Here is a 13,247-nt window from a genome sequence, read left to right on the forward strand (position 1 = left end):
TCTGACACAGGAGACCTGGGTTCAAATCTCGGCTCTGCCTGTTCAGTAAGCCAGCAGCTATTCAGTAGGAGACCTTGGGCAAGACTCCCTAACACTGCTACTGCCTATAGAGCACATCCTAGTGGCTGCAGCTCTGGCGCTTTGAGTCTGCCAGGAGAAAAGCGCGATATAAATGTTCTGTGTTTGTTTTAGTCAGTTTCAGTCCTTGCCATTTCTAGGACTACAGATGCAACTGCACATCCTGTGCCTTTAAAATTTGGTAATTGGTTTTCCCTACAGCCATTTAAAATCATGTGTTGCTAGGTAATGAGTCCTTGCCATCCTGCTGTTTTGTGCCCATTTTCTAGGAGATGCTGATCTATTAAGCACCACGATACAATAATCACTACAGAAGGCATAAACAGGCCAGTTTCAGCACCTGCCAGGACACTAAGGTGAGCAGAAAGTTCTCATATCAATCTAATTCATTACACCTTGAGAGAGCAAAGCTGGGGCTAGCAGATTACTGAGCTTCTGGCAAATGGGAAGCTGTGATTTGCTAATATCCAATTCCTTCCAATCGGGTGGAGCTAATTAGGGCATTAGGAAAATGTACTGCTCATCACCAGGGACGACCTCAAAATTAAACTGTAGGTGTAGTTCTTGCCATGCAGGATGCAGAATTGCTGTGAGCAAAAATGGAACTCCGCACAGACAGGGCTGGATTTCTGTAAAAGCAACAAGTGCCCTGGCCTTGGGCAGCTGCCGCCTAAGGGGGCACATGGACATGAAACTGGCTGCTACATATGAAAAAGGAGGCTGAAAATGGAAAGCAACAACATGAAAAAGGGAAACTGATGCCCAAGAGAGCGGTTTATGAAAGAGAGGGGCTGCATACATGTATGATGCACATGGATAAGGGGGCTGCACAAGAAAGGGTAGACAACAAACTTGGCATAGAGGGAAAGAGTATAAATCCAGCCTTGAGCGCAGGGCTAGCCTGGTTTGAAAACTATTGACCAATTATCCTCACAGGAATCAATCATGAAACTTTAAAATGTCATTAGTGCTGACTTATTGCTCAGCGCAGAGCAACTGAAACTGTCTAGTCACATTTCACATCATCACTAATGAATATACAATTCCCATTACTCATGACTAATGAATATACATCAACAGCCAAGCCACCCACCTGCATGTTGCAAGCAATTCTAGTTTAGTGGAAGCACTAGCTGACAAGACCAGGCCAGAGACTCTGGTTGGCTAAACTACTCCAGAACTTATAACCAGGAAAAACAAGGCCGGTGTCAGTAACCAGAAAACCAGGTTAGTACCAACAGCCAGCATTGCCAAAAGACAACAAGTAACTAGCACCCGCTGAGCAGTTGCAGGACAGTACTAGTCAGCAATACCAGGCCCACAGCCATCACCAGCCAGGGATGCAAAGCAAGTGCCATCAGTCAATGCCAGGACAGGCCAGTGCAGCAACATTAGCACCAATACACAAAATGTACTGCTTAGTGCTGAAATATGGCTTTTATCCCTAAAATATGACAGCAGTCCCTATATTGTGCCAGAAAGTCAAGCAATTTCAGTTTGGTGTGTCACAACTTCAAGGTTGGAATGAATAGATTTAGATTATTTTATAGAAAGAGATCAACATTCAAAACAGTAGGAAAAAAAATATTCTTCACTTACCGACTTCACCCATGACTCGAAGCCCTTCTTGATAGTTTGGTCCTCCTCTTCTCACAAATATGGTGACCTCATGTTCCTTCAGTGGTCCCCGAAAATCCTTAATAGCCCGTACAATACCCTGGGGTCCAAAAAAAGACATCCCTTTCAACGTAAATCAATGCTCCTTCATGACTCTTATTTGTACATTAGCTTTACCATCTAACTGCTTACCTTGAAAGTTGCAGCAACATTGGTGAAATTGGCAATGCTGCCCCCAATGATCAGAATTTTACCTAACAAAACAAAATCAACAATCAGGTAAAATATACAATTTACCACATTAAATTTATTGTGCTCTATAACAGGACAACGGATACTCTCTTAATGCAGCCATACATGGGTTGATTGTGGCCAGATTATACAAATCATTGGTTCTCCCCAGTCTAAAAAAAGCGATTGACTGACCACTCTGCAACCCTGAAAAAATAAAAATGGGCAAGCGTCATCAACCACCCCCAATGAAAGTAGGGTAACAGTTAGGGGAGTGTGCAGAATGGACCATGAAGAATACTATAACAAAATAGAAACAAAAAAGATGCTCCAAAGCACCGCACCACTCACTAAGTATAATCAATGTTACCATATCGTACATAACGAGTAACTTTTTCTTACACTAATGCACGTTGCCATCTAACGTTGCTGTTCACAACTGCAAAATGTCTTGTCTTTGTGTTAAAGGGAACCCAAGGTGAGAGCCATATGGGGGCTGACGCATGCATTTCCTTTTAAAAATTGCACATTGCCTGGCTGCCATGCTGAGCCACTGCTTCTAATACTGTTCGCTATAGGCCCTAAAAAAGCATGCAGATCAGATGCCATCGACTGAAGTCACATGCTTGTTTCGGGTGCATGTGTCAGACACTACTGATCAGAAAAACCAGGACTACCAGGCAAGTGGTACTGTTTAAAAGGAAATGAATATGGCAGCGTATGTTTCGCACCTCTGTTTCTATTACGGGGCTGCCATCTTGCTTTCTGCAAATTTAAGTTGCCTGCATCTCGCATTCGTTTTTATTATTCCAAATAGCTCATTTCCACCTGTAAGCATGTCTGAGCTATCAGGCAGGAGGAGGAATACAGAGAGCTGACAAGTGATACGTTGGCAAAGCAGAAAGTGAGAATAACTGAGGAAGGGCAAATTACAGACACAACTGAAATACTAATATGAATAGATTATATGTGAAAAGAAACTCAGAGTTCATGTTGCGTTTGAGCTTTTTACCATCATGGTGCTTCCTTCGTGTCATGAGGGAAAGGATGGTCTTGGCGTAGTCATAGGTCTGCTGCTCACTGGGTGCTCCAGAGTACTCCCCATAATTGGCCAGCTCATCCACTCCACCCAGGTCACAAATTGTGTCGCTAACATAAACAAAGGAGTAGAAAAAGAAAAGCTGGGTCTTGTACTTGTTGAGAACATGAAAATCTATACAAACATTGTATTCAAGTTTACTTTATATTGTTGGTAAAGTTAAAGGGACTCCGAGCTCAAATTAAATAATAAAATAGTACTCACCTGGGGCTTTCTGCAGCCCAGTGTAGGTCGGGAGGTCCCACGGCGGCCTCCTGGCTCTTCTCCCAATGCCTGTCCATATATGGCTGACTGGCGGCTCCGCGACACTGGGCCGAGTGTCAGGCTCCTTCCTCCGTATAGGTCATTTGCTGACGTCACACGCCGGCCGCCTCGCGTCATCACGTCGGCCGGCGTGACAGTACGGCGCATGCGCGATTAAACCAGGCATTGGGAGAAGAGCCAGGAGGCCGCCGTGGGGCGTCCCGACCTACACTGGGCTGCAGAAAGCCCCAGGTGAGTACTATTTTATTATTTAATTTGAGCTTGGAGACCACCCAAAATACAAAACTTTTTTTTAAGTTTATTCACTTAAATAAAATATTGTTACTAACCCCGTTGGCAGTATGATACTTTACGCATTTTAGGGTCTAATAGCGTTACAATTTTTTGGCGCACTTTCAAACCCTAAAACCTGGAAAAAAATCATGCAGCTAGGGAGATCTGCAGCAGCTCAGCACTAACTCACCTCCCTGGGATCCAGTGCTGCAGCTTTCCCTCAGTCCTCCAGGTGACGCTGTAACCCTATAGTGAAGGTTGCCGGCTGTCGTCATGACGACAGACTGCGATCTCACCAGGGGGAAGCAGAGCCTCAGAGAAGAGGAATTAGAATGGCAGCCGACGTCAGGATCCCCCGGGAAGTGAGTGATAAATGCCCGCTGCGCGCATTGCTCTGCTAGACCTCCGACGGCTACCACGAGTTCAACTCGTGGATACTGCTCCTAGCATGTTTTTTCCACCCAGAGCTGTACTTGTGATTACCGCTAAGGAGGTTAAAGAGGAACTGTAGTAAAAATGACAACGAATAAAAATTGCTTATTTTTTACAATAGTCATTTACAGCTTAGTCAGTGTTTGCCCATTGTAAAAGGTTTCCTCTCTCTGATTTACATTCTGAAATTAATCACTAGTGGTGACATCTTCAGTTCTGCCCGGTGATCTGTACGGAATGTTCATTTACTGAGAATTCTATGCACAGAGGGAGATGTTGTTTGCTTGGCAGTTGGAAAAAACTTATTTCCCACAATGCATTGAGGCTCACAGACAGCAAACTGTCAGAACCATGGTCATGACATCACACTGTGGGAGGGGTTTCACCAACAGTTCACCACTAGATCAGTTATACCGTTTTGTTTTTTTACGTGACACTGACTCTGGATATAGTAAAATAAAGTGGGCGGCCCATGTATCACATGTCAAGGTGAAACCCATGGTCGGCTGCTCTATTCAGGCATGTGCTGCACATCCCACCTAGAGGTATCGAAGCCACTCACGAGAAGAGAGTGGCTGCCTCTATTCAGTGACGGCTACAATTTTTAAGGAGCCCTGAATACTGTACCAACAAGGTGTCCAGCCTGGCTATGCAGCCCTAAGGTATACTTAACTTTGTAGTCCACCAAATGTTGTACTGTACCTCCAATGTGAGGACAAAGTTGGTCCTTTGCAGCAGAAAATGTACCAGGGCATGCTGAGGCATAAATGTAAAAAACATGCGCCATGGACACCGGGGAAAGACGTAATTCGGCTGCCAGACAAATTACGCTGTTTTTAAGCAATTTAGGCTCGGTCTGTCGCCGGCACCCAATTGAGCTTCTAAGCCCTGCTATAGCCATAATTCACATTACAGTCTATGATGGTGCGCCCAAATTTGCAGGTGCCCATTTGTTCTGCTTAGATGCTGGGCCCATTTCTAGGACAATTTGCGATATAGTAAGCTCCTGATGTAGTAAACCACTTTTCCTTGTCCCTTGGCGTGTACTAATGAGATTATACAGTATCACAAACTGCGAGCACAAGCCCAGAGAATGAACAGGTGTGTGTATATATACCTGTAAACAACAGATGCTCCTCCGCCTGCAACCATGGTCCATATCCTGCCATTTGGATTTAGTATGGTAAGTTTTAAACTTGCTCCACTCTTGGCATCCAAGTCTGCAATATAAGCCTCCTGCAATGGGAAAAAGCATGGTTAAATAAGCAGCATCTAGCAAGCAGCTATAGAACCTACAAAAATCCAAAATACACAACAATAATATCAACCATGTTCTTATGTCAATCTTACCACTTCCATGTAACACAACGGCCAACAGATTCTTGAATACCATGAAAACCATGAAAAGATTGTTTAGGGAAGCGCTCATTCTACTTGGGAGTGGTGAAATTGGGCAAAAAAGTTTGGTTGTTTGTATTTGTCTTTAGGCTTGCAGTACACTGCTTGAGGTGGCCAAAAGATAGATCCCCCTCAGAGTATAATCTGATTAGAGAGGAATCTAAATGATCGATTCTTTCTTTCCACACACTGCCAAGGCCGGATTTATACTTTATGTGCCCCTAGGTCAAGTATGTTGTGGAGTCGAGGAGTCAAGCAATTTTGGGTACCTGGAGTCGGAGTGGGTGGTTTCATAAACTGAGTAGTCGGAGTCAGGAGTTGGATGATGTTTGTACCAAATCTTTAGTTCTGGTAAATATTAGACTAAGGAGCTGGAGTCGGAGCTATTTTGGTTACCTGGAGTCGGAGTTGGTGGTTTCAAAAACCGAGGAGTCGGATGATTGTTCTATCGACTCCACAGCCCTGCAGCATGGGTAACAGTGGAGGAATGACGGCCATGTAGATTTAGAATCCACTAAGCAGAACTTTCCGCTAGGCATTTTAAAAATCAGAGAGCTTTAGCACATATAGAAAGAAGCTCTGCCACTGTGTGCCTACAGAGGGCTATCAATACAATAGTGCCTAGACCAACTTGGCCCTTCAGAAGTTAAGGAACTATAAGTCCCACAATGCATTTGCCTTTATGAGTCATGACTGTGGCTGTCAGACTCCTGGAATGCATTTTGGGACTTGTAGTTCCTTAATTTCTGAAGGGCCAAGTTTGCCCAGGCCTGGCTTAGACAAGAGGCTTTAAAAACTATGCTGCAGTATGTTTTTGGGAGAATATAAATAGAAGCGCTGTTTAGGCAGCAATTAATCACAACTAGGAGACAAAACTCACAATTCCTATTTTGCTGTCATTTAATACAGTATATTAAACATCCTGCAGATGCCTTGCACACTGAGCTCCTCATGCTGTCACTAATTTATAGGACAGTTCATTCCATGCAAGAGTCTTAAATCTCCTTCAGGAGACCTTGGAGTCTGAGCCAGAGAAAATCCTGTTAGAGTGATTTATTAAAACAAGAAAATTGAATTACGTCAAAGAGACCGGGAAGGAGATACACAGAGAGCTGGTGACTTAGCTGCAGCAGTAATCCATTATGTGACAAAGCAGGTTTTCCAGGATGTTTTACTCATAGAAAAGGGGGGAAAGAAAAAAAAACAACTTTTGTTCAGTGTAAGTATTGTATTGCTGCTGCATGGGACAAAAAGTTTGTAACAATCTACATTAAAGGATACAAGAGGTGAAAATAAAAATTGCTCTTTTCCTTATCTGGTGCTTCTTCCAGCCCCAGTAGGCTTGAAAGTCCCTGGCCATCCCTCCCCTCGCTGAGATGTTTGTCCTGCTTCTGCAGCTAAGTCTCCAGAGTCGCGCAGTACTGCACTTGCATTGGCCCAGCGACGTGTCCTTGATCACACTGCCATGGCTGGAAGTGTTCTGCGCATACACACTCTGCCAAGCCTCACAGCTACGCAAGCACAGAACACTTTCAGACATAGGAGCAGGGCAGTTTCTAGGCTAAATTTCACCAAGTTTGAGAGTCAAAAAATACGCCCCCCCCCCCCTTTCCCCAAAATCAAAGCTGCCAAGTGAAATCATGTCAAAAGGATCCCTGAAACCAACTCACCATTTTTTTTACTCTGCGTCTAACCACCTGCCCAGGGAAAAAAGAGCGACCCCTCCGCCCCCTAGCCAGGGAGACACAGTATGGTGGTCTGACCACCTGCCTAGGGAAAAAAGAGCGACCCCCTCCCCCCCTAGCCAGGAAGTCACAGTATGGTGGTCTGATTACCTGCCCAGGGAAAAAAGAGCGACCCCTCCGCCCCCTAGCCAGGGAGTCACAGTCAGACCATGGTGGTCTGACTGTCAGACCACCATGGTCTGACTTTGACTCCCTGGCTGTGGGTGGTAGGGGGGTGCTCTTTTTGCCCTGGGCTGGTGGTCAGAGCCCACCATGGTCTGCACGTGACTCCCTGGCTGGGGATGGGGGAGTACTCTTTTTGCCCTGGGCTGGCTGGTTGGTGGTCAGACCCCACCATGGTCTGACTGACTCCCTGGCTGGGGATGGGGGGGGGGGGTACTCTTTGTCCTGGGCTGGCTGGTTGGTGGTCAGACTCTGGGCTGGTGGTCAGAGCCCACCATGGTCTGACTGTGACTCCCTGGCTGGGGATGGGGGGGGGGGGGTACTCTTTTTGCCCTGGGCTGGTTGGTGGTCAGACTCTGACCACCAGCCCAGGGCAAAAAGAGCGCCCCCCTACCACCAGCCAGGGAGTCACACTGTCAGACCATCACCATGGTGGGCTCTGACCACCAGCCCAGGGCAAAAAGAGCGCCCCCCTACCCCCAGCCAGGGAGTCACACTGTCAGACCATCACCATGGTGGGCTCTGACCACCAGCCCAGGGCAAAAAGAGTGCCCCCATCCCCCAGCAGCCACGTCAGAAAGAGAGGCATAGACTGCCTGCCTTACTGCCCACTTACCATGATGTCCATCATCCCAAGTGGAACTGGAAGAAGGCGCCGGGCCAGGATCGGTGGGGGACCACGGAGGTGCTAGCGGGCAGCGGCAGCAAGGGCCAAGGCACACACTAGCAGCAGTGGCAGCGAGGAGCCCGAGTCCGACTGGCCAAAAAGACTCCACCTTCTGGGGCTGGGCTCCGCCGCACATTGCTGCTGCACAGCAGGAGGAGGAAACGTCCATGACAGGATCGATGGATTGCGCGGCCGCTCCTGTCACGTGACGTCAACACGCAGGAGCGCCCAGAAGGATCTAGGAAGCCGGTGATCACGCTGATGCACAGCTCCTCCTGCCCCTCACTGCACTGCGTCCGCGCGTCACCATCTCCTAGCAGTGACGTCACATCCTTCTGCCTGGCGCCCCCCAATCTGTCACTCTCATCGGCGCCCCGTTCAGCAGAACCGGCTGAGCGGGGCAAGAAACTGCCCTGCATCGGAGCATGATCAATATGGTTACAAGACTTGAGGTACTGCGTATCCGCAGAGTGCCCCTTGCCACAGGAGTATGATCAATTGCCCCACCGGGCCAACACATGCGAAGTACTGCACGACTTGGCTACAGGAATAGGACAAACAGCTGAGCGAGGGGGAGGACGGCGAAGGACATACAAGCCTACTGGTGCAGAAGAATCCCCAGGTAAGTAAAATAACAATTCTTATTTATCGATGCAGATAGTGATTTGAACCTGGCAACCTAGCGCTGCAAGGCAACAATGCTATCCACTGTACTGCCCAACTCAGTAGCCCAGCTACACACAGCCCAAAATCTGACTGGCTGAACTGAGTTACTGTCCTCTGAACAAGGTTCATTGGCTACAAAACTGACTAATATTAGTACATGATTTCCTGTTTCTTACCTCTGGATAAGCTTCCCTTCCAAATGGAGGTGGGAAGTCCACATCACCCCATTTAGCTTTGCAAATGTAGTCAGCAGTTGCATCTATTTTGGCTGCCATATCCAAAATGTACACACCATCTTTGGTTACAACTAGAAAGGAGAGCAGAGAAACACTGAAGGTATGAAAGACAATATATTACCATACTATAAAAAAATGCTGTACTATACCCCAAAATACTGAATACTATAAACATCGGCTCAATCACACTAGGTCCTACTTTTTATGTTGGTAATTACTGCATGAATAACATTGACTTGAGCGTCCACACAAATTTCTCTGCATGGGGTCACATGACAACATCACAAAGGGTGCGTCCGCTGACATCTTTACAGGAAACCTAATGCTACACATTCCTGCCTTAATTCAATTCAGATAGGGATAAATGATAACAACTGTTCAACTGTGTATTGAAGTTTGTTTTTTTTGGTCTCCTACGTATACTACTGTAAAAAATAATAAAAAAAAATAAAAAAAAATAAAAATTAAAAAAAATATATTTTGGGTGTGGCAACAAAATTATCAAATAAATATTGATTATTTTCAACAGGTCCAATTTGATTTCCGATCGATCAGACCGTTTGGAAATAATCAATCTGACAGTAAATTTGACAGAAAATTGTATCCCGTGTACCTAGCATAATACATTTAGCCATAGACTCTGAACAAGCATGCAGCATGTCCCTGACATTATCGTCAGATCTGACAAAAATACCGGTAGCTGCATGTTTGTTTCTGGTATAATTCAGACACTACTGCAGCCAAATAGATCAGCGGGGCTGCCAGGCAACTGGTATAGCATAAGTGCAAACAAATATGGCAGCCTCCATATTCTTATCACTTCGGTTGTCCTTTAACACACTAAACCACAGGTGTCAAACACAAGGCCCGTGGGTCGAATGTGGCCCTCCTTGCCATTTTATGTGGCCCTAGAGCGCTTCCAAGGTCTATCAGTGTAAACAGCAAAAGAAAGACCACAGGAGCACACAAGTGAGTGTTTTTGATCGAGAGGATTGTCAATTTGAGCCGGGGTGCAGCAATGACTCACGGGAGACACTCCCAACAAGATTAGCATGGGGCCCCCTCCTGGAATCCAAACCCTGTCCAATCACCCCTCCAGTTTAACTGGTAAAACACCTACCCGTATATACTCGGATACAAGTCGACCTCGTGTATAAGTCGTTGAGCATTGGAGTCGACTTATACACGAGGTCGACTTGTATCCGAGTATATACGGGTAGGTGTTTTACCAGTTAAACTGGAGAAATGATTGGGCAGGGTTTGGATTCCAGGAGGGGGCCCCATGCTAATCTTGTTGGGAGTGTCTCCCGTGAGTCATTGCTGCACCCCGGCTCAAATTGACAATCCTCTCGATCAAAAACACTCACTTGTGTGCTTCTCGGGTCTTTCTTTTGCTGTTTACACTGATAGACCTGGGAAGCGCTCTAGGGCCACATAAAATGGCAAGGAGGGCCACATTCGGCCCACGGGCCTTGTGTTTGACACCTGTGGTTTAGTGTTTTAAAGGACAACCGAAGTGATAAGAATATGGAGTGCCCCTCTCCTTTTTATTTGTTGTGGCCAGGACTTTCAGATCTGGGTTTTCTTGGCATTTCATTTCCTCAAAATATCACTTACCACAGGATAAATGGCTGCAAATGGGAATGTCACTACTAGGACACACATTTTACATAATGCACAGTGTGCTCAGTGTTGCCAGTGACTCATGTATAAGTCGACCCCTATACTTTTATTACGTGAATTAGACCTACATTTCTAGACTTATACTCGAGTATATAAGGTCCCCCCCCCCCCCTTCCACATAGAGTAGCACAGCGGGGCAGTGTAATGTTTGCTTGCTCCAGTGCCGCTTGTCTCTTATCGTCTTGACAGAGACCTAGGTTCAAATCTGTGCTCTTCCTGCTCAGTAAACCAGCACCCATTCAGTAGAAGACCTTGGGCAAGACTACCAAACACTGCTACTACCTAGAGAGCACACCCTGGTGGCTGCAGCTCTGGCGCTTTGAGTCCACCAGGAGAAAAGAGCAATATAAATGTTATTTGTCTTGTCTCTTCTGTCCTTCCTGACAGTGGCAGGCTGTGTGCTTCCAAACCTCCTTCTCCCGATCACATGACATGCCTCACAAGCCAGAGGTATGCAGCATAAAGCATGTGGCTGTCAGAAAGATCAGAGGAAATCCGAAGCAGCACTGGAGCAGGTATATATTAAACTTCTGCACTACAAAAAGAGGGAGGAGTGAGTCCCTCATGGTCACAATACTTATCAGAATCCTTTTATTTCGCCAAGCATGACTGGGTCATGCCCGGAATTGGGTTTGGCACAATAGAGCGGTATATAGACAGAAAGGCAGGTAAAGCGTCAGAATATGACAGTAATACTCAAATATATACATACACAGATATACAATCAGCATCAAATATATGTTCAGCATCCGTCTGTATCCATCTTTCAAAAACACAGCAGAGGTCTACCGAAGGTGCGGGAATAGTCTTATCAGTTAAAGCATGATAACTGGTGGCTCGAAGAGACTTATTGTGTTTTCAGCCCGCTCCTATGCAAGTGGTAGGGCGCTGATAGAGGGTGGTAAAATGTTAAGGGAGTTCAGAAGGCTAACGGCCGAAGGGAAGAAAGAATTTGTGTCTGGTGATCTTGGTGGAGATGGCCCGGAGTCTCTGACCTAGTGGAAGTGGGGTGAGAAAACAGTGGCCTGGGTGAGAGAGGTCGCTTGCAATCCTCCGTGCCCTGGCACACAATCTAGTGTTATACAGGAGGTCAAGTGGTCTCAAGAGATCTCCCAATGATCCTCTCCGCCGACCTAACGATCCACTGTAGTTTGTGCCTGTCACTGGCGGTGCCTCCCGCATACCAGACCAAGATGGCAGAGCAGAGGATCGAATCAATGGTGGCAGTGTAAAAACATGTTGGAATCCCCTGCGCCATGCCGAACTTCCGCAGTTCGGAGGAAGAAAAGTCTCTGCTGGGCTTTTCCCTGGGTTGACATGATGTTGGCCCTTCAGTTGAGATAGCTGGAGATGGTAGTTCCCAGCAGGCGAGCGCAGGGCACTCTGGCCACCTCAGTGCCATCGATGTGGATGGGAGGTGGGGTAGAAGCAGACTTCCTAAAGTCAATTATTAGCTCGACGGTTTTGGCCGTGTTGAGCACCAGACTTTTCTCCTTGCACCAGATGCATAGTCTCTTCACCTGCTGCTGGTAATCTTGGATGTTGTCCTTGGTGACGAGGCAGACAATGGTGGTGTCATCGGCAAATATGCCACTTGGTTTTAGACGGTTATATCTTAATAAACAATATGGCCCACAACTTTTAAAAATGTTGACCCCTGACAGTTTGACTCCTGCTCAAAACAGTAAAGTTGATACATTATTACAAGGTAAGTAGAACTACTAGCTGGTAAGTGCTTATTAGCTACCCATTTTCAGTAAATGCCAGTACTTACCCAATGGGTTGATCTCTAGATAGGTGAAAAATAGATCTTCATAGAGATTAAAAAGTCCAGTTATGAAGCTGGCCAGGACACTGCAAAGATAAATGCAAACAGTATAAGGGCTGGATCCACTGTAGCAACTAGAACAGAAAGCGCTCTCGTATCATAAAAGTGCCAAATTGTATTGACTTCCAACAACCTTTTGCTCATTTGGTAATCTTACAGACACGCCCAGTCAGTGTGCAGGGGTGGTCAATGAGATTCTAATAGTTGCAGATTAATATTAGATAAGGGGAGCACCTCCCATATAACAGGAGAAGGCGTGTCCAAATATACAGTTTCTGCCCTGATGAATTGTTCACATAAAACAAGCAGAAACTGTGTCAGTCTTCGTCATGCTCAGAAACACTTCAGGGATCAGTTACACTCAGCTTGACAAAGAGCAAAGAGCTTGAAACAGCGGCCTTTCTCTGTGACACAGCTTCTGTCTATTTTATGCCTGTCCCACTCTGGTTTATGATGCTAATAGTTGCAAGCGGATTCAAATTTTACGCAGCTTTCTAATGGACCAATCAAGTGTAGTTGCTCTAAATCAGTGTTTCTCAACATTTTATTGGTATGTACCCCTTTTAAATCCCTGTACTCACCAAGTACCCCCTGCCATAGTAAACATTATCTCTAGTACCCCTTGACAAATATATGTTTAATCATAGTACATAATCATTGGTTCTAAACAATTTCCAAGCATTTACTATTGCTTCTAATTAGCTAAAATACTAATTTGGTGTTGTTAATATAGGATTTATCATTTTCTAAAACTCTAAATTTGTTATACTTGGTTAATTATATCAATCCGAAGTACCCCCTGGAACCATTAGAAGTACCCCCTGGAACCATTAGAAGTACCCCCTGGGGTACGTGTACCGCATGTTGA

General features: G+C 45.8%; 1 protein-coding gene across 2 annotated transcripts in view; it reads right to left on the bottom strand.

Moving 5' to 3' along the window:
* The window catches only part of ACLY (ATP citrate lyase), a 129,920-nt gene that overhangs the window by 47,159 nt on the left and 69,514 nt on the right, over nucleotides 1–13,247 (bottom strand). For both annotated transcript variants that reach the window (XM_068263107.1, XM_068263106.1), the window contains exons 6-11: nucleotides 12,326–12,405; nucleotides 8,809–8,939; nucleotides 5,112–5,230; nucleotides 2,939–3,075; nucleotides 1,888–1,949; nucleotides 1,678–1,795 (exon numbers count right to left, since the gene is read on the bottom strand). In XM_068263107.1, the coding sequence (XP_068119208.1) occupies nucleotides 1,678–1,795; nucleotides 1,888–1,949; nucleotides 2,939–3,075; nucleotides 5,112–5,230; nucleotides 8,809–8,939; nucleotides 12,326–12,405 (647 nt within the window). The remainder of the gene's footprint in view (nucleotides 1–1,677; nucleotides 1,796–1,887; nucleotides 1,950–2,938; nucleotides 3,076–5,111; nucleotides 5,231–8,808; nucleotides 8,940–12,325; nucleotides 12,406–13,247) is intronic.

The sequence above is a fragment of the Hyperolius riggenbachi genome, chromosome 12, assembly GCF_040937935.1.
Source record: "Hyperolius riggenbachi isolate aHypRig1 chromosome 12, aHypRig1.pri, whole genome shotgun sequence".
Lineage (NCBI taxonomy): Eukaryota > Metazoa > Chordata > Amphibia > Anura > Hyperoliidae > Hyperolius > Hyperolius riggenbachi.